General features: G+C 42.3%; 1 protein-coding gene across 7 annotated transcripts in view; it reads left to right on the plus strand.

The window, feature by feature from the left end:
• Positions 1–22,257, plus strand: part of LOC148035354 (uncharacterized) — an 89,371-nt gene that overhangs the window by 35,512 nt on the left and 31,602 nt on the right. For 5 of the 7 annotated variants that reach the window (XR_015691185.1, XM_087680386.1, XM_087680385.1 and 2 more), the window contains exons 2-10: positions 8,705–8,779; positions 8,858–8,913; positions 9,000–9,119; positions 9,208–9,278; positions 9,360–9,453; positions 9,560–9,751; positions 9,825–10,067; positions 10,181–10,289; positions 12,987–13,054. Coding sequence is in view for 5 of the 7 variants with exons in the window: in XM_087680386.1 (XP_087536512.1) it covers positions 8,705–8,779; positions 8,858–8,913; positions 9,000–9,119; positions 9,208–9,278; positions 9,360–9,453; positions 9,560–9,751; positions 9,825–10,067; positions 10,181–10,289; positions 12,987–13,054 (1,028 nt within the window). In the remaining 2 variants the exon portion in view is untranslated. Of the gene's footprint in view, positions 1–8,704; positions 8,780–8,857; positions 8,914–8,999; positions 9,120–9,207; positions 9,279–9,359; positions 9,454–9,559; positions 9,752–9,824; positions 10,068–10,180; positions 10,341–12,986; positions 13,055–22,257 lie in introns of all 7 variants that reach the window. The other 2 variants (XR_015691186.1, XM_087680387.1) reach the window with 2 other exon arrangements.

Here is a 22,257-nt window from a genome sequence, read left to right on the forward strand (position 1 = left end):
TCCACAAGTCAAAGCCAATGCCATTAAACCTCTTGATTTCAAGAAGGGATTTAGTGTCATTGTTGCTAGAAGCATTTGCAGCCATTTTTCAGCAATGCACCCAAAAATCAATGCTGCAATTTATGACAGCAAACAATGAACAAAATATTCGGTTAATATCAGCCCAAATTTTCAGACAATAAGAGCAAGATTCAGTTCAAGTACATGTACAGTAGTAGAATGGACGACTTTCAGTAGTATAACTGAAATTTCAGCATATAATCCATGCATGCATCACTGCCAGGCGACACCCACTTCAGCAATATCACCAAAAATACATCTGCAACAATCCCACATCTGCAAATGATCACTAAGATTGCTGCAACATGACTATTCAGCAATACATCAACTCAATGGGAACTACCCAACATTTGTACTACATACATGTGACTAAGCGAACTTTCGGCAAAATTTGACAAAAATTTGCAAAAGCCCCAAATTACTCAAGTCCAAGTGTACACCAATGTCAGTAAATTTGGCTCAGTTGAGCAAAATTTCACTGATACATGAAAAGCCCCAAAATTTTCAAGGCCAACGTGCACAATTTCTACAAAATTTGGGTCAGATTGTCTTGATCTGTATCATGGTTTCCAAATCTAGGAAAAGCCCTAAAAATTTTGACCAAGATGGCATGCTATGCTCATGTATGTGAGCACCCGATAAGGAAGGAGAATAAAAATTATAGATTATAAAAAGAAAATGAAAGAAAATGGGCCTGTCAAGCCATTGACCAGGCCCCGCTGTCATCCGTTGGATGGTCGCCCGTTGGAACTGCGCACACACGGTGACTTGATGGACCTGCATGCGGTTGCCCGTTTGGTCATGCCCCCACGTCGTGGTGTTCGCCAGACTTGTCGCCGTTGACCTGGCCTACACTGTCGTTGGCCTGATGCATTACGCTTCACCTGGTGTGCAAAACTGACTCGCACTCTTGGGAAGCGCGAACACTGTTATTGGAGCTTTGATACCAGTTTGTTGAGGCAGAGTGCAATGGAGTGCGAGATAGGAATGGAGCAGGAATAGAACTGAGAGTGAGAGTGAGAGAATCCGAAGGTGAGTGTATCAGTAAGTGTTACGGTACACAAAGAATAAAAATGTATTTATATGTTAGGATACAAACAAGGGTCTGTTTACACTCGTAAGTTTATACACATGGAGATTAATGGGACTTTACACCCAACAATAAGATGCTCCTAAGTAAAACAAAATAGAAAAGTAAAGCCAAATGAAATAACAATGCAATGAGTGTGTATGTATGAGTGAATACAGCGTAAGATTGAAGAAGGAAAAGACTAAGGATGTGGCCACCATTACATTCATCCAATTGTAGGTCGTTGCCAATGAAACAAAACCCATTTGGCAATAACGCCTTGAGAAAAATAGGCTTTGCCCACACTGCTAGCAATTAGGCTATGTGGATGAGAAGTGTTGTACCAAGGCCCAAGGTCTTCTTTCTAAGAAAACTCAACAGACTGTTGCGATTGCCTCCACTTCTGCTAGACAGTCTAGTGGGGCTATGCCTCCCGTTGCTACCCCATCTACTCCTTTTGCCTTGGTGGCTACTGGACATGTAGTGCATGAATTGTCCCAACAACCTATATCTTTTAGTACCCTTGAAGGATTAGTTGATTGGTTTGCTAGCTCCTCATCCATTGCACTTTTTGCATCCATTCCTAGGTCATCCTCTGCACCTTCATCCCTTGTTTCCATTAAATAAAGGGGTGCCACCCTTGTTTGGAGTTCTTGCCAACTCTAGTTTTCCCTTGCCAAGAAGAGTCAACCAGGCCTCTCTCTGAATAAGAGGATGTGGAGGACTTCTTGTGGACTTGATCATGTAGCCTCACATAATGCAAGAACTAACACTCAAACTCATAGAAGTTTGGCAATAGGGCAATGAGATAATATGCTGAATGAAATGGAAGTATTTTTCAGGTAGCTTATTAAAAGAAAATGTAACATGATTATCATCTAACTTTGCCGAGCTAGTAGTGGCAAACTCAACGAGAGTAACCATCGATATTCGGCCAACTTGACTTTCAAATCATCCCCTTTCTTAATGGAAACTCTTGAAGCTCAAAGCTAATACTCATATGCCGAGTGTGATCTTGCGTTGCATAGCGGTCAACAAGATGACTTGAACACTCAAATGCAAGGGGAAAATGATGTAATTGAGAGTGAAAGTTAGGAAGTAATCCTTGTATTAGCTCAACATTGGTTGTGGCATTGCCGGCTCTCCATTGATGGATGTGATTGGGGTGAGCCAGTCAAGAGTCTTGTATAGGCTCTAGACTAACAACTAGGCCCCAAAGACCCTGTGATTTAAGCACCTGTTGCATGAAGTTTGACCAAGTAGTGAAATTCGACTTAAAATGAGTCTTATCCGTGAAGGCGTTCTTGGCTGTTGCAACAACAATGGTAATACTAGGAGATGGATAAGGTGGGTAATGGGGGTAGAGACAATAGGGCGGGCGAGTGGAGTACACTTGGGATTGAATCCTAGGTGCCCAGTATGCATACAAGAAGTGTGCATGGTAGATCCAAAGGTGGGTAAGGACTGACTGAGCATGGGCACGGTGATTGCATGAGTAGGCCATGGAGGAGAGATGGGGACACATGGAATAGAGGATGGAAATTCTTGTGTGGGAAGTGACCCATGGAGTGTGTGATGACACACCATAAGCAAAGGATGGAAATCCCTGTGTTTGAGAGGCCAATAGAGGAGGTAAGTGACCAGGGATAGTGAGGGCGATGGCCATCATAGCTGTCCCAAGGTAAAAAATACCTACTTGTGGGTATGTGGAAGGCATAGTGTTAAAGGGCTAATGATATACCATGGTGCAAAGAGGTGAATGAGGGTAGGTAAAATAAGGTGTGGAGAAGAGAGAGTGCTACAAGCGGAGATGGAGGATCCAACTCCTAGTGTGCTGGATGCAGAAGTGGAGTGCAATTCAAGTTTTTGGAATGAAAAAGAGAGGAAATCGAGATGTGGATCAAAAGTGGGTAGGATGGGAGGGATTTGAGAAGAGTGGTCTACATGCTCAATTGAAACAAAAGATAAATATATACCTAATGAAGGATGACTACTTTGAGAGCCCTCTCTATTGCTGCTGTGGGCAAGTGCTCCCACAACCCCAGACAGCTGTGTTTTCAGATCTACCTGACTGCCCTGCTACTCTCCTCCTTTGTTGGCATCAATGTGCTAGCATTGTTGTCAACGCAAGCCCATAGAACATCCAACTCACCTTCCCCAACTATTGCCCTGCAGTTTACAGCCCAATTTTCCAGCCTCCAACAGCGAGTGCTGTGTTTGCCAAATTCAGCCTCCAGATTGCTGTGTTTTGAGTACCAGCATGCTGCCCTTTCACATTCAGCACTCTTTCAGCTCAGATCGGCGGTTATAGCACTCCAGATCCCTCTCTGATGGATGTCACACTCCCACTACTTTCATTGCTTTCCCTTAGTATCTTGTATCCTCTTTCCATCACTTATAGCATTAATTCATTCACATTAGAGTTCTCATTCTTCTTTGTTTGCACTTGTATTTTTGCGTTTTGCGTTTTGCAATTTTGTGTTTTGTCTAGTTATTGTGCTTTAGTTGTGTTCATATATTTTGTGTTTTCTCTATGCGAGCCCTAGCATATCTTCACATTACCAAGAAACCCCACCCCTCTTGGAACTTGTCACTGAAGGGGGGGGGAATGGACACCAAGAAGTCTAGTATCTTCTAGAAGATTCTAAGATTCTAGAAGATTATTTGGAGGATTTTAGAAGATGTTCGTATTAGTACCAACATTGCTTATGTTATTGCATGTGTCAGTGATGCTTATGTTATTCATGATGTCATCATACTTATATTGGCCCTTATATCATCTGATATCTAGAAGCTTCCACGTAATGTCCTTAACTCCTATATAGATAGGGGTCTTGGGCTACAAGGCCTTTAGTCTTGCCAACACTAGTTGTGAGGCTCCTACAAGGTAAGTCCTCTTTGCAAGTCTAGTTCAAGCCTTGCAAATGATGATAACAATGAGGGATGTGAAGGAATGCCCATATCATATTCTTTTATAAGAGACTTTTGGGGATTTTTCCTACCATCAAAATATGGCAAAGGGGTTTGAACATACATTTGGAGAATATGAGGTTCCAAAATCTATGCCAATGTTGGTTCCATCATTGAGTTTTCCTTCTGCTTGGTTTGGTTCAGTTATGATAGCCATCAACAGGCAGATGGTCGGCTACATCAAGCATGTTGGTCCATCCAACCATCGGAGTATGCAAAAGCTCTTGAAGCTGCTGTAGTGGTGTCCTGTCCGACTCATGGAAAAATTCTTGGTCATTAGTGGATGTCGTGGATGATCTTCTTTAGCTCGGTAGCCATTCACAATGAGGGATGTGAAGGAATTCCCACAACATATCGTTTTGTAATAGAGTTTTGGGGATTTTTTCTACCATCAAATATAAGCTTATTTTTCCTTTGGTACTTCTTTTTTGGGGCTGTTTTTGTGGGGTCAAATTAGCTCGAAATTTTCCATCATGTCCCTATCACTATGCTTCTTGCACAATATGCAATGATATGCCAAATTAGTGGTGATGGGGCAGCATGCACTCATACCACATTAAAGAGATAGTAGGGTTTGCGGGGAGAAACACAGAGTGTACGGTGAACATTGAGAGAAGAAGAAACTCATAGAAAACACTGAAGAAGAAGAAGAATGATGAATCACTGAATCATGCTAAGTGAATTAAGCTGATACAAAGGAGGTGAATCTTTGAAGATAATTGCTCTGTCTTGTCTGATCAGGCGACAACACTTGAAGGAAACCTGCACAGTGAAGGCAGCAAAATGCAATCCTCCGGTAATAGGATATCAAAAGTAATGCTGAATGGTGAAGGAAAGTACATCCGGCTATAGAGGGAGTGAAACGCAGTCCTCAAGAGTTGTCAGAGATGAAGGATATACTGAAATCTCTCCGAGATGATGGCTGTTATCAAGGTGACTGTTGGGCAACTAGTTGGAGAAGAAAGCACAATAATATCTTATGAAGATCTCTCTATGCAAATGGCTATAGACATGCGACTGTTGGGCAGCCCTTTAGGAGTGAAGAAAACACAAAAAGGTAGTTATTTGATGTAGGGCTGGTAAAGAGAGTGTAACCTATTGTAAATGGCCTGAAACTGTCGCAAACACAAATGTGATGATGGGTTGCAAAAACACTAGGTGGAGATGGATGCAAAAATGCTAGGTGGAGATAGGTATAGAAAGTCTGGAGTGGAGTCCCAACTCTCTTGAGTGGCACCCATTGAAGTCTCTCGGGTGGTGCCGAAACACTAATGATCCAAATAAAGCCTTTTGGTGATATAAATGGAAACCAAAAGATGAATGAAGGAGAAGAAATGTATTGAATGACTTAGTTTCTCAACACCCCCTCTTAGGTCCAAAAAGGAGCAAACAAAGAGGAGAGAAGAATATCAACCCTGAAATCCCAATGTTTCACTTGTAAGGTGACCTATAGTGAAAAACAGTAGACATGATGAGTTGATAGTACTAACATGATGAGTTGATGGTACTCCAACCTTAACCTTAGAATAGAAGCCACAAGCTTCATTACTCCATGCTAGAAGGTATACGAAAGCCTAGCCACCAAGCCATGGTGGCTGAAATATCCAAAGCCCCAAACTAGGAAGAATATGTAGATTCTAGGTATCAATAGAAAGTAATGGGTGAGAAATCAATGGGTGAGTAGGAATCCCTTTTGAAGCTAAAGGAATCGGATCCCCCTCTAAAGAAGAAGAAGAATGAGCCCCCTGTGAATTCTCCTTGATGTGAGATAGGGAATCAAGAAACTCATGGATCATGACCGGCAGTGTTGAAGAAGGTGTTTGAGGCTCAAATGGAACAAATGCTAGATAGCCCCTAGAGATGGCCTCTTGAACGTGAGTAGAGGAGGGAGTCACACAGAATCTCCTCGATGCCCGCATCGAAGGTGGCGTGCGAGGAGCAATACGAGGGAGGTGAGGAAATAGATAGCTCATGAGGAGCCATGGGTGGGCAACAACCATTGTCTCTTAGTAGAGCAAATTGTGGAGCCATAGGATTAGGAGTCCAACAATCATTGTCTTGCAAAGGAGCAGATTGATGAGACGGTATTCAACAACCATTGTCGCTTGATGGAGCGGATTGTAGAACCAGTGGTTGGGAAAGCCATTGCCCTCGAAAATGGGTGGGGGAGCATCTGTAGCGCATTGCGGCGATCTCTAGGAGGGCATAGTGTTTGATGAGATCTTAGATCCTCTTGTTGCTCGTAAGGACTTAATGCGCATTGGATGCGTCTTATTGCCTTGAGCATAAAAATTTGATAGCTGATGTAGAATGATCTCTATGGCCCAGAAAGGTGGGGTGACACAATAAGTGCTGGGGGGAAAGATGTGTACACTTTGGTGGGATAAGGTTGATGTTGACAATCTTCGTTGGTATGATCGTTCTTGCCGCAGAAGGTGCATGCAGTGGTGAGGCTGCTAACTCCTTGTAATCCTTCCACAAGTGGCCCTTCTTACCACAGTGATAATACAGGACCTTTTACTTCTTTTTCCGATCACCTCTCTTAGAAGCTGTAAAGGCCTCACTAGAACCTCCATAATGAGATGAAAGCCTCCCTTTTAAACACAAAGATGCCTCATGCTCAAGTAGGTTCAAGGACATATGTGTAAATCTCACAGGTGTAGATGATGTATACTTCCTCAAAGGCATTCGCCAGTCCATCAAACTTTGGGGGGAGCTTGTAGAGTACGGTTCCCACTAGATGTGTCTCAAGAAGGATAAAGTGCATGTGTTGAAGCTGGTTTTGTACCTGTATAACACGGAGCCTGATCAACAATGGGAAGAAAGATCTGTAATTAGCAGAAAAATCGTTGCACAAACCTAGATTCTGCAATGATACCACGCCAGAAGTGGTGCAGCAATGGAAGCATAGACAAGTGTTGAAATAAACTGTTGAACACAAGACAAAAGAGAGAGAAAACAGAAGAACATTGCAAAATAAGAGAACCCAGAGATGTGCTGAGGAAATGGAATCCATATATCAACAAGAATGATGCGTCAACAGTGAGTCATTGGTTGCATGGACACAAGCATCAACTCCTCTCTCCAATAGGAAGATCACTTGAAGAATAACGAGGTTGAGAATGTTTGAAAGCTCATTGAACGACTTTTGATATTTTGAAGTGGTTTTAGTATGAGTTATGAGGTTTTGATGCTTTCTGTTGACCTTTTGTAACTCTCTATTAAGCTTCTATAGAGCCTCTGTTCTGTTTTGTTCTGTATGTCTCTGTAAGTGTTTTGTGGAATGAATGTGAGACTTTGGGAAAGTTTTCTAGCCTTGGAAAGAGGTGAATGCAAGTTCAAAAGAGCTTAAGGAAGCAGAAGAAGAAGCTGCTAAAGACTCAAGAGAATATTGGAGTGAAGTGATAGTAATGAGCTGTGAGGAGTCACTGTAGTGGCTCTGGTGACCTTTCATATCAGACATACCTTTTGGAAGAGGTATCTACGACCAAAGAAGGATTATAATGAGTGATTATTGAGTATTGTAGTGAGGAGATGATGTACTATTGATGGAGAGAGAGAGAGACAGAGTCAGAGACAACCAATTCTATGTAAAACAATGTATCTACATATGAGAGATTGTGAGAGAAAACTATGAAGACAATGAAAATGAATACTATGTGATTTTATTTTCATTCAGAGTGGTGTTTCTCTTGTGTTCTCTTTGTTGGTTGATGAATTCTATGAAGAATATGAAGAGAATGATCAATTTTGTTGAAGTTGAAGCCATGGGAGATTGTTTCTATGATGCTGTGTAAAGATTTCTTGCTCGTGGTGTTCTTTTCCTTGTCGTGGTTCTCTAAAGAATGAAACAAAAGCTTCTTGATGATACGAGATAGATTTTCTTGCAGTAGAAACCCCTTTTTCTTTGGTGTCTCTCTTAGGGCAAACACGCATAAACTCAAGAGATGGCTGAATGGGAGGAGGAGGAGCCACAAAATAAAAAGGCCCAAAATATGCCAATATGACAGCTGGTTGGCCAACATTTAATGCTGGCCAACTAGCATAAAATGCCACAAATGCCATACAAAAAATCACTAAAATAATGCCTAAAATACAAACTAAAATGCCCAGTCCATTTGGCATGCATAGACTCACACGAGTTGACAATCTTGCTAACACATTGGTGGTAAAGGATGCCAACCCTTGTGACATGAGCATGATCCTTTACGTTGCTAATCCAAGGCTCATGGGTGAGCTTGTTTAACTCCATGGTTGGGCGGTGAGTCTGATGTCCATTCCATGAATATGGCTTGTGTTATGTCTCATGTGCACATAGGATCCTAGGAGAGTCTCACCCACATTCCTATGTGTCATATTGGTGGCCGATTGTGTTTAACTTTGGTGTCTCCATGATTTTAAAACTTTGAATGGGGATCTTGGCCCTCGCAAATTCCACTCTTCTATACAAACTATAATGCTATAAGTAAAGCATTGATTTGCTGATACTGTAGAAGAAATTGGTGGTTTTGGCTAAAATCATTTTTTATCACAAATACTTTTTCCTACTGTTATTTAAAAATTTGCCTTATCTGCTAATTTTGTTATTGGGTTTTGGTTTGTTAGAATCTTGATGTCCAGGAAAGCACAGCCTTACATGCCGCTGCTGGGCCAGGTCTTGCACAGGAATGTGCCAGTTTGGTATGTGAAATAAAATATTTTCAAACTAATGTTTTGGCACATAGAACAGGTTTAGATTGGAGACTCTCATATACACAGGGTGGTTGCAGGACCGGGGTGGCTGAAATTACCAATGCTTACAATTTACCAGCAAGGTATGACAGCATGTTGTGCCTCCACATGTCCTGGATATGTATGAGTTAGTAATAGCTTGTAATGCCTTTTCTTTCAATATGTACAGGAGAGTCATTCATACAGTTGGACCAAAGTATGTTGAAAAATACCATTCAGCTGCAGAAAATGCTCTGAGCCGTTGCTATTTGTCATGCCTTGAGCTGCTGATTGAAAACAATCTCTGCAGGTTTGTTCTATACAAGCTTTTTTAAGAAAAAGCAATTAATGGCAGATTTTGGCTCTAAAAAGAAGCTTGTTCTTGCTGTAATATACAGTATTGCCTTTGGATGCATTTACACACAGGCAAAAGGTTATCCACGAGAGAAAGCTGCTCATGTGGCACTATGTAAGCTATGTCTCTATTGTTGGGCTGCATCAGCTTCATCACATACAAATCATCTTCTGACATTTACAAGTGGTGATACAGGTACGGTGAGGAGGTTTTTAGAGAAACATGAAGGCAAAATCAGTGCACTTATCTTCTGTCCAACAACAGCAGTGGACATAGAGATTTATGAGAGGTCAACTTGAATGTCTTATATAATTTTGGAATTTGGATCAATACAGATTAATTTTAAAATTTGGACTGTTTTCATACAGTGGTAGTGATTCCTACTGAACTTGCAGACTGATGTGGATGTACTTTCCTAGAACAAAATTAGAAGAAGAGAATGCCTTGATCTTATTACCTGTGGATGTTCAAGATGAAAATGGGGAGATTGTTACAGTTGAACGCCAGATTAGGATAAAGGAACTTCCAGGTGCTCCTGAGCTAGCTGAAGGATTCAGATCACCTGCATCCAAGGATGTAGCAAACAGGTATGGTTAAATCTTGCATAGCGATGGGACTGCATACAGTTCAAGTAGCCATACTGCAATGATCTGTTTGCAGGAGGCTCAGTTTGGAAGAATGCATCATAGATCCCTTGTTTCTCTCAATGGTGGAAGATCCTGACAGCAGAAGGGAGGAACAGTGGAAACAACATGCAAAGATGCATGGATCTTGGACTTGGCAACTAAAAGGAACTCAGGGACACTTCAGTGATAAAATATCAGAGGATGGTCTACTTTATCATAGATATCTAGCAAGGGCAAAGGCTGTTGATCTCTCAGAAGCTGCAGACATGAAGATTCTGTGAGTATAATTAAAAACTATGCACATCTTTCCATGAGGACATAGGGCAGACATGCAGATGCTTCATCATGCGTGGTTTTAGTGATAAGAAGAGTTTCGAAATGGGTCTGTAGGTATCGTAGTGGATTGGATGTTGAAGGCAGACCAGTGATGGTGGTGGTGGGAGCTCATTTTCTGCTTCGACGTCTTGATATGGAACAATTTGTTCTCTATGTTCTTAAGGCAAATTCTTCAGTTCTCCCCTCAAATTACTCGAGTGCTGCATGATTCAGTGTATGAACTTAGTGATATTGAAATTACAGAAAGACAGCATAGTTTATGTGTCACTTTGTATGGTCCCTAAGTGGCACAATTACATGAATGGGAAATCAATCATCTCAATTACATTTAATGCTCAGTTTGTTTTTGCTGTATTACATTGATAGAGGTTGGAAACTGTTCATAGCCAATTTAGGAAGCTAAGGTGCTGGACTACTCGGCCCAAAATCACCCGAAACACGTGGTTTCTAAAACCGGCCTGTTCACTGGAAAGGGCGGTAGTGTACAACCAAAATATATAAATGCTTTCACCCAATTAACAGTCGCCCACTTTACCTGAACTTAAAGACACAGAATCAAGAAGAAATATAGGAAGCTAAAATGCTCCTGTTGCCACACAAACACCTTGTTGGCCCCTAAGTCAGGCGCCCCTTGCGGTATTTCTTTATTTTTATAAAGAGAAAGTACAATGGGCTGTCTTTCACCTATTCTGGGTGAAATTTGGCAGCATAACAGTACAATTACTGATCCAAATCAAGTTGACCAGGAGGGGAAACTCTGCCCAAGTTTGAAACTTCTGGTTGGAGTGCAGAATTGACCATTTCAGCCTGCTGCAATTACTGGTTCAGACCTGTTTTCAACTCATATTGTTCCCTGTACTGTTCAGCCCACTTTAATTACTGGTTCAGACCTGTTCTGACACCTGTTCTCAGCTCATATTGTTCCCTGCACTGTCCTGTATCATTTGGGCCAAGTGCCCCTTGATTTTGACATCAATTGGGCTCTGAATAAACCTCTGAACAATCCAAAATCTGTACTGATTTAGTGCTGTTTTAAACACTTGCTTGGTGAGATTACCACCCTCACCTATTCTTGCTTGTGGGCAGCAAACAACTGCTCCTGTTCTTGGAGAAAAGAGGCTCTTGTCTCATGCAAAAACGGCATATTCCACACAGTTGTACCTGAATCAAAAGAAAGGCCCTTGATTCTGCAGCATAACCATACTGTCAGGGAGAGAAAGAGAGTAGAAAGCAAGCGCAAGCCTCTGTGCATCATAGACAAGGTAGGCCAGCTCTCAAGAGCTCTCCATCTGCAGCTGTTCATCACAAATGAGCCCCTTTTAGCCCAAAAACTGCACACCATCCCTCTTTAAAGAGGTAAGTGCACAACTTTGTGCCAAGTGGCAACACTGGAAGATATTTTCCGTTCCAGCCTTCCGATCTAAAATTCTCCATGCTCGGTGCAGAATTTGACCTCGGCACAGACCAGAGGATTGATCCTCGTGTAAAAACGAAGATAATGACGCGAACAGATTCTGAGGTCCAAAAATAGTAACTCCCTAAATTTTAGGAGTTGCTTTCATTGCATCTCCACTAGTCTTCTGACCATCTTTGCAGACTATGGCTACATCCAAATTTGTAATGTAGCTCCACTGAAAGTGAATTTCCACTGATGACCCCACATGGACTAATCTCTTGTAGATTTGTCCATCTTCACTTTGAACTAGTCTCTTCCAAGCTAATTCTTCAATACACTTGTCCATATACACTTTCACAAGTCTCTTCCAGGCTTGTCAATCTACAATGCCATCAGTCTCTTCCAGACTTGTACTGGACCTTAACTGTCCAGTCTTGACTCACTGGACATTCTTGTCCGTTTCACATACTGGCCATGCAACTCAGGCGTTTAGATTTCAAGAGGGATCCTTTCAGAAAGAAAAACCAAATAAAATATGTAATAAAAAAATCAACAAAAAGGTAATAGTTGTCACAGTCTTGTGATAGTTTCCACCATCCTGAGTAAGCTACTTTTCACTGGAAGAGCGAGATCCAGCAAAAGCATGGTGTCAAATCTCTTATTACACAGGTGTTAGAAAGTTATCACAAAAGCCTTGGCCTTTTTCTTTGAATGAAAGTTTATCCTCCTCTGGTCTACTTTTTTGAATGCCACTGCATGTATAGCCCATCTCCTGTTTGGCTCCAACAATATCTAATCTAACAGGCCATTTGGTGAGCAAGTGTGAGTACTCCCAAAGCACCTGTCTTGTATGCCCAGCCCTAAGAATTACCACAAGAAGCGAGCCTGTGGGACACTATCAGGAGGCTTTCTGAAGTCTAATCCTCAATGCAAAGATGTGGTCAACAGTAGAGAAGAACCTCCTAAGTCATGCCTATTATCTTAGCTTTGTGATGATGTCTCTCAGCAAATGAGCTGATCTCCTCCTCTTAAATTTGTACCAAATAACTTACTTACCAAACAACTTAACTTAAACATAGCCAACCCATGGATAGGACTGGTGGTGTTGGTTACAGTGAACAGTAATGGCTGAGGTTGGGAAGGGGGGGGGGGGTTTCTGAAGTTTCAGAGACAGGCTGGTTGAGTACGTTATAAAGGATTCGGTGTCACATGTGTACCAGCAGAAGGGGAATGAGATCCGAGCCATTCTGGATGAGTACATCATAAAGGGTTTGTGTATTAGGGTGACTTATTTCTGCTCTTCCACAATATGTATTTATATGTTGGTCTTCAAGCTGATAGAAAGGCTCTTTTGGAAAACGTGTGTATGATTGGACATACAAACTGTTAATGTTGACTTTCTATGTCGTGATATGTGGCACTTTCTCGTTTTTTGACTGTTTTACATCTCTTCTCTTTTTTCAGGAGTTTGAACAACTGATTCATGGACAGTATACAATTGTATACTTCCACTCTGCTGCAGCTTTGCAATTGTAAGGCTAATTTTTCTGTTTTCTGCTTCTAATCTCAACTTACGTTAATGGAACCAGATCATGCTTGTGTTTTAATGATAGATCAAAGTATCTAGAATGCTGAAATTTCTGGAAGGTATAATTAGGCAACAGCTATGATTATCAAATGCAAGAGGTTACTTAAAAAGACTCCCAACAAGGAAAAACTCAAATGTATTAGAAACTGGTCCAAACTCTTTTGCAAGCATTTATGCATGTGCCACTAGAGGGACCAATGTAGGCTCACCAGGGCCGAACAATTTGAGCTCAAGTCACGTACTGTCAGTCACTGTTGTATTGCAAGCTGTCCTAAACAGCATGCCATTGCGCCATCAGCTATCATAGCATTACTGGTTCTTCTCTCCCTTTTGATCATCATCATACACTGATCATGAAACTATAATTTCAAGATATAAAAAATTAATAATCACCCATGCATTCAAACCACGTTGTTGTGTTTGCTGGAGGTCTGCCATGGCCAGGGAGTGGCAGCTCCCCTGGACCTTTTCACCAACTTAACTACAATGAGGTTTGACTGTCCATTATGAACACCATAAATATGCAGCCAGTATCTGCACTAGTACCGGGCAAGGAAGTCTCAATGTACCCACTCACCACCTCTTGCACATGCCCCCCTTTCCACCTCTCTCACTAGTAGCTTCCATACCACCCTATTCAAGAGGAAGGTAAGCCTGTCAAGTGTGGATCATCATGGTTCCTTAAGCTTATAGTGGTTTTGTGCATGCCATATCATCTCGTTAAAAGAAGCAAATTGTTACTCTAATACCAATGAAATATCCACTTACGATCTATTGGGTGTAGGACTATAAGGTGAGAGAGAAAGAAAGTTACATTAATGTCTACAAAAGACCAAATTGGCCTATAAGACCAAAGTGTTACATCTGTAAAGTCATGTAATTTACCAAGTCCCAAAATAGTTGTCATCTAATGCTATGACTAACTAGAGAGAGCTAAGGTGGATGCAACACACACACACACACACACACACACACACACACACACACACACACACAGAGTTTTTTAATGAAAGTGCAAGTGATAGGGCTTGAATATATAGGCTAAGCTACGTAGCTAACCCTTTGACCCTTATTTAATGCTAAGTGGTGTAAAAGGTGTTCCCACATAAACACACACTTTTAAAAACAATAACGTGTGTATGCACGAGAGGATAAATAAATCTAACATGATTTAATAGATACAACATAAGCATTATTCACTTAAAAAGAACCGCAAGGAAATGGATATCAAACTCATCTCCTAGCCTTAGAGCAAAACAACCTCATCCCTGAGCCTAGGATTAGCAACAAATTAGGCTAGTTTTACATTACAAGGGTTGATGTCCAATACCACCAGCCTAGATGTGAGGATGTGATGGCCATTGGGCCTAGAGTCCGAGTGTAGTGATCACATTCCATGGTGCACAAATGAGCCATTGAGTCCTTGTTATAGGACTCCTTAACCCCCCTACCGAGGGCGTGTTTACACCTAGTCACTAAGTGGCCAAAGGTTGTGGGCACCATCTTAGATGTCCAAGGATGTGACATCATGCTTGAATCTGACCAATGTGTGTTTAGTACGCGTGCAATGGTTTGCATCTAGGTAGTTTAGGTCTCTTTGTAGCTATGATGTGAGTCTTGATTGTGAAATGAATAATATGAGAGGAGGGATTGCAAATTTTTGGCGGGCTTGAAGAGGCTACTGATTTGTGATTGAAGCCTCTGGCTCTTTGCATGCAAATGACTTTGTTTATATCTCTATAGTTTCACGTAAAAAAGATCGAAATATCTTTGATTAGGGTAGTCTATCACTCAATGAAGTGGACCAAAATCCTCTCTAAAAAAGCAATGGCATTGTAGAAATACTTGTGATGCCTTTGGACTTGGCGTAGTTTTTTTGGGTACATGGATACATTGGATGTAGGTGATGGTCTAAAGTAGAGCTTCCACTGGCACGGGGGTGTGCTACAAGAGCTACTTGATGATCTCATGTAGCATTGAAGGTTTAATGTGAATGATCTTGGAGATTGCAAGGATGTGAGGCTCCATCAAGCTTCTCAAGGTATAAACATGATCTAGTGTGCAAAAATTACTGTGCAAGCTAGCTTGTGCAAAGGCTTGGAGATCGTTCCTTCTTGCCAAGTTGTTGAGCTTTACCTGTACCTAAAGGGTGATCCATATATCTTGATTGAGATATGTCCAATCATGATGGTATTGTAATTCCTTGGAACCGTAAGGTCACTAGATTTGAAAATGGTATGTAAGTGTTGTAAAGAAAATACCCTAATACAGAAGCATAAACAGAAACCATACGACAAAGCACAGACTGATAAAAGAACACAGTTAGGGTTAGGGTTAGGGTAACTCAGAGACAATGAACACAATGAATAAATGAAATGATATGACTACTAATAATACGATGCTCATGCAACAAACACACTAGGCAGTGAATGAATATTGTACCTCAAACTCCTGTATCTCTAGGATTAGGGCAGGGGTAATGAGCTGGAGAGTGTGTCGTACTCCGAACGGATCCCGAATCGTAGCAAGGCAGCCTCCGGATGTCGAACATGAGCAAACGTAGTAGTGAGAAGCTGGATTTGATGCAGACAGCAGTGAGGAGAGAGAAAGACTAAAAACGCAGGCAGCAGGTGAGAGAAAGGCTAAAAACGCATGCAATAGGTGAGAGAAAGACTAAAAACGTAGGCAAGACAGCTTGCAGGAGAGAGAAAGAATAAAAATTAGGCAAGACAGCTTGTAGAAGAGAGAAAAACTGCAGCGATTGCAGCAAGAGAGAGAAAACTGTCAGGGCGGCAGTTGGGGCCTGCAAACGCAGCAATTTGCTGACGTGGCAAGCTGTACGATAGTAGTGCAGATGATCAGCAGTCAGTTGCTAGGCAGAAACAACAGCAATCAGGGTGTGGAGGGTTGGAAACAGGCGCCAGACTGTAGGGAACAGTGATGGACAGCAAAGGCTGAGATGTCCTTCGTGAATGGGGTGTGGACAGCAAGCTGATAACACCTGAAACCTGTAAAAACGAGATTAAAAAAAGAGTGGAGGGTTGGCTGTCAATTTATAGAAAATTAGGGTTCTAGATCCTCTCCCACTTAACTCTCTCGATCCACTCCCCATTTTAGGGTTTTGGCTAAAATAAGCCTAAAATAAGCATGTTTTGGGGCTGTTTAAGTGGCTAAGAGCAATTTTTAGCACAACACCCTCTCTCAGGCCCAAAATAGGGTGAGAAAAGTAGGCCATTCTAAATTTTGATTTACCCCAGGGTGTCCCACCCCAAAGCAGCTAGGGCATCGGACAAAGGGTGCATGTCACTTGCCCAGTGGCCTACCAAGACTACAGAGGCGATGGCTATCTTATCAAGGTGGCCCAAGTGATCACCCCAGAGAGGTCAGGGCATTGGACCAAGGGTGCTTGGCGGCTGCCCAAGGGCCTACCAAATCCTACAAAGGCGGATGGAATCAAATCTTTTTTTGAAATGTTTTGAAAATACATAAGTAATACAGGGGCAGCGGCCGATTAAGTGACAGATAGGAAAAGATAAAGAGAGTTTTAAACCCAAGTCAAGCACAAAACTAGCAGACCAATCCCTCGCACTGACTAGGATAAGTACCTAAGGATGAAAACAAGTGTGTGTATGTGCCAATCATGTGGTGAATATATGGAAAGACAAAAAAAAGGATGGTGGGCTTAGCAAGACAAGCAAAACAAGCAAGCAAGAAAGGGTAGGGAAATTGCCGTTAGGAGAACTTCCATGTGTTATGCTACGAATATGGTGGATCCTAGAGTCAACCACTCCAAAAGACCGAAAAGGGATAAATGCGCACAGATGTATGTTTACATGAATAGAATGCCAATGCGTGGGATAATGCAAAGGGAGATGCAAGATGTCATGCTCATGCAATATGCTATACAACGGTGCCATTGGGACAGTGCCCTTGTAGGGGAATTGTTCACTTGTCCAAGTGCCCTTTTACAATGAGGTTATCCTGACGGTGCATATGAAGTTACAAATGCCCATAATACAATATAAAAGAATAAGTGAATGTAATGTCTAAAAACTATAAGCATCATCATTGTCACGATCAAGAGTAGAAACTGCCCCCTCTCAAATTGGAAGGGAAAGCAAGAGAGAAGCACCCTCTCCCTGTCAGGTTGAAGAAGTAGGGGAGGGTGTACCCAAGCCGATCTTGGGTAGCAGGTACTGAAGAACCGGCCGGTTGACCGCTTTGGTCAAGATATCTATAAAATTATCTAATGAAGGCACAAACTCTAGGCGAATAATGCCTAGCTCAACTTGCTCTCTGGAAAAGTGGGAGTCCACTCCCACATGCTGTGCCCGTGGTGTGATGATCGGATTGCCCACAAGGGCAATGACACTTTGGTTGTTGCAGTAGACAACTATGGGAGAGTCACATGGAAAATGAAGTGCCGCCAGTAAACTCCTCAGATAGTTGACCTCGGTGGTGCCATCGAAGAGAGCCCGGTACTCAACCTCGGCCGTGGAGGCTGCCACCGTCTCTTGCTTACGGCTGGACCAAGAAATGGAAGCCGTGCCCAAGGTAAAAAGGTAGCTGCCATGGGAATCCTGGGTGTCAAAATCTCTTGCCCAATCAGAATAAGTGTGCCCTTGCAAACATAAACCATAACCATATGTCAAGCCATAAGAAAAAGTACACCGCAAATAATGAAACACACGAAGACATGCAATCCAATGTGACATCCTAGGTGCTGTGAAATACTGACTTAGTATGCTAACTGAGTAAGCTAAATCTGGCCTAGTGTGAATTAACCAAAGAAGTTTTCCTACAACAGAACGATAGGTGTGTGCATCGAAGGGCTATCCTAGGGTATCCTTTGACAAGTGGATAGTAGGATCAAGAGGCATGGCGAACGGCCATGTCTGATCCAAAGTGGTAAGCTTACCTATCTTGTCATTAGGTGTATGTGTGTGTACGCACGACACCCGAAGACTCTGAAATGGGAAATAACAGGCTGAGAGCCAAAAAATGCCTCATAAGGGGTCTTCTAAGAAAGAGGCGCAGTCGGGCACCGGTTGAGGATGTACACTGAAGTGTTAACAGCCTCGACCCAAAGACGCTCAGGAAGCTCTGCTGCGAACAACATGGAGTGTGCCATTTCCATGACTGTGCGGTTGCTACGCTCTACAACTCCATTCTGAGAGGAGGAGTTGGTAGAGGTGAGCTGGCGAGAAATGCCATGCTTCTGTAGAAACTCGAAAAACACGTGGGAGATAAACTCACTACCGCTATCACTCCTCATGCACCCGACACAACGACTTGTTTGGTTGTGAACCAGCAGTACCCAAGCAGAAAAATATGTGAAAGCATCTGACGTATGCTTGAGGAAGTACACCCACATGTATCGAGAATGATCATCCACTATCAAAAAGAAGTACAACGCGCCGTTCAAAGCGACAGTGGATGTCGGTCCGCAAAGATCAATGTGAATCAATCTAAGAGGCTCCTCAGCTCTATGTGTAGATTGCTGAGGAAATGGGGTACGGTGCAGGCTTTATAGACATCTTGAGCTAGCTTTAGGCGTGGAAGGCCCTCAACCAGCTTATGGCGTGACAATTTATAAAGTGAGTCATAACCAAGATGCCCTAAGCGAAAATGCCAAAGACGCTCATTGTGCATAGACTCTCGAGATGTGGCTAAGGCTTGGAAGCTATGGAACACGAAGCCCTCTGCAGTCGGCTTGGAGAGGAAGAGAGTCATGTGGTATAGGCCATTAGGCTGTGCCTCACCGCGAGCAATCACTAAACCAGTCTGAGAGACAAGGATCTCGGCTGTGGTTGCTGTAAAGAAAACTGTTCGCCCCAACCGGCAAAGCTGCTGAACAGATAAGAAGTTCACCCCAAGCTGAGGAACAGATAAGAAAACTGACGCAACCTTGAGTTTGAATCTTAATCGAGGAGTTGTTTCCTACACGGACTTGCCCGACTGCAGGGGCTTGGGTACGAAAAATGTCCTCTATAGGAGTTGTGATGTGTAGCTCCACTGTCCACATTCCAAATTGGAGTTGAAGTGCTCGGCTGTGATGAGTGGGCCTCTGCAGTAACCTTGTTGGGAGGCAACTCACAAATGTGAACGAGACTCGCATCGGATGTCTCTACGGAGACGATGTGGGTCTTTGCAGACGAGCCAGACAAGCCCTCTAGAGTTGAGAACGTTGTCGACTGAGATGGCTGTGCGGTGACAGTGCGAGTTTGACCTTTAAACTGCCCCTTGCCATTACCTTGCCTCCCCTGTTGGGGGTTGCTCGACTGAGGGGCAAGGGTCTGAGACTTAGGTTTTGGTGCTGTGCCTTGTGCCTTTGATCGACACTCGTCGTCAAAATGGCCAGCCTTTTGACAATGTTGACAATACCAGTGATGGACAGCAAGGGCTAAGATGTCCTCTGTGAACGGGGTGTGGGCAGCAAGCTGATAACACTTGAAACCTGCAAAAAACGAGATTAAAAAAAGAGTAGAGGGTTGGCTGCCAATTTATAGAAAATTAGGGTTCTAGATCCTCTCCCACTTAACTCTCTCGATCCGCTCCCTGTTTTAGGGTTTTGGCTACAATAAGCCTAAAATAAGCATGTTTTGGGGCTGTTTAAGTGGCTAAGAGCAATTCTTAGCACAGCAAGTGTGTCTACTTGGTGTATAGGAAAAGCCCTCTTCTAGTGCCCTATAAAAGAGAGGTGCTAGAAATGGAGCTATAATGGTGGAGGTGTAAGAGTAGTGCTCCCTTTGAATCCCTAAGTAATTTATAGATCTTCCATGGTATAGTCTCCTAATAGCTCTTCTACCAAGCTAAAGGTGAAGTGTCAAAGTGGTGAGTTTGGGGTTAGTTTGGGGTTAGGTTGGGGACATGATGGGATTCGTAGAGGGACTCTAGACAAGTGTGTTGAATGGTGGGATCGATGATAGGTGTAGGTGATCGTGGCTCATAAACTTGCCTCCAAGCCTCCTTCAAGTTGATAGCCAAGGATTTTTCATACAACTCTCTTGATCTCATGATGTTGTCCTCTACAACAAGTTATAGCTAGTTTCAATTGTAGAGCTTCATGCCCTAAGATTTCCCTAACTCTTGTTAGAGACTTGCACAAGTCTTATAACACTCATCATCATGCCAACTATTTTGGGGCATTACTCATGCTTTGGATTTGGAAGACGAATGGGTAGTATGGGGGAAGGTGGTGATGGTTGAGGGATGTAATAGATCATCATGTTATGATTTGGATCCATGTCATAAAGTTTGTAGTAGAGGGCATCCTCATATATGTCTGGTTGGATATAGATGCCAACTAGTGGATAGCAGCTCAAATTGAGATATCCTTTGGAAGACAAGGTGTGGGCAGCAGAGACAAGGTGTGAACAATTTGTAAAACAAGGATAGGTTGAGTGGTTGGGCAACTTGTCTATTTATAGATGAGTGGATCCTCCCAAATTAGGGTTTGGCTTATGGGATACAAACACTCTCTAGGAACACATTTCTTTTTAATGAAAGTTTGATAATTGAGTTTTGGGGTTGCAATAAAGAGCCAATCATTGTATATTGCATTTTTAAGCTCAACACCCCCTCTTAGGACCAATCTCAGCCCTAAAATTGGAACCAAAAAGGGATTGCAAACATAGCTCAAGCCCATAATTACCTAAACATATCCATCCCAAAATAGCCAAGGCATCGGGCCAAGGATACTTGTCGGATAGATCTACCAAGACTATAAAGGTGATGGTTATCTTACTAATGGAGCCCAAAGGATTACCATAGAGAGGCCAAGGCATTGAACAAAGGGTAGAGGGTGCTCATCGGCGGTCCAACGGCCTACCAAGACTTGCAAAGGCAAATGGAACTACTTTGAACTTTTCTTTTTCTTTTATATGTGTGTGTGTGTGTGTGTGTGTGTGTGTGTGTGTGTAGAGTGTTTTTGATTAAGTGTTTTGGTCATATCAAGCATTTGTGCTTTAAGGAAAAAATGAAAGGGATGTTTAGATCCAACACACCACAAAACAAATGATCTATCTTGATATCCGTGGGTGTTGGTGAAGCAGGAAACTTTGAGGTTATTGGTGTAGAGCTGCCATAGAGAGTGCCCAAGGAGATTGCCATAAATATCGTGGATCTAGAGTCAATGATTCTTTGATTGAAAAGGGATAAGTGTGCATAGATGCATCTTTACAAGAACAAAATGCCAATGCATGGGTTAATGCAAAGGGTAATGCTAGATGTCATGCTTAGGCTAAATGCAATATAACAATGCCAGTTGGACACTGCCTTCACAAGGGAATTGTTCACTTGCCCAAATGCCATTTTACAATCATAATTATCCTAATGATATGGATAACGATAAAAAGTATAACAACAATGTCCATGAAGCAAAATGTCATCAAAACCTTGTAAACACTAAGAGAAGAAAAATGTCCTCTCACCATAGAACAGTGGAAGGGAAAGCTAGAGGGAAACCCCTTTGTTCATCAATTTGGAGGAGAAGAGGAGGGAGCACCTAAGCCGATCTTGGATAGTAGCTACTAAAGAACTGGATGGTTGACCAGCTTGGTCATAATATCTGCAAAATTATCTAATGGTGGCTCAAACTCTAGATGGATGGTGCCTAGCTCAAATTGCTCTTTGGTGAAATGGTAGTTTACTCCTATGTGCTTCATCTTCAAATTGATGATGAGGTTATTAGCAAGTGTGATGGCTCTTTGGTTGTTAGAAGATCATAGTTGGAATGTCACATGGAAACTAAAGTGCTAGTAGTAAGCTCTTTAGGTAGATAGTCTTGGTGGTGCTGTCATGAAGCACCATATACTTTGCCTTGGCAGTGGAGGTAGCCATCATCTCTTGTTTATGGCTAGACCAAACAATGGGAGTTGTACCCAAGGAGGAGATATAGCCGCCTTGGGAATGTTAGGTATTGGGATCATGTGTCCAATAGGAATTTGTAAAGCCTTGCAAAATCAAGCCACCATCATGTCCGTTCATAAAAATACATACACTGAATATATCTCAATGCATGTATGCAATGCAATGTGACATTTTAAGTGCATTGAAATATTGACTAAGCAAAGACATTGAGTAAGCTAAGTTTGGTTGAGTATGAATCAACTAGAGGAGTTTCCCTACCACAGACCTATAAGTGTG

The sequence above is a fragment of the Lygodium microphyllum genome, chromosome 6, assembly GCF_053477565.2.
Source record: "Lygodium microphyllum isolate KBCC chromosome 6, Lygodium_microphyllum_v1.1.10, whole genome shotgun sequence".
NCBI classification, from domain to species: Eukaryota; Viridiplantae; Streptophyta; class Polypodiopsida; order Schizaeales; family Lygodiaceae; genus Lygodium; species Lygodium microphyllum.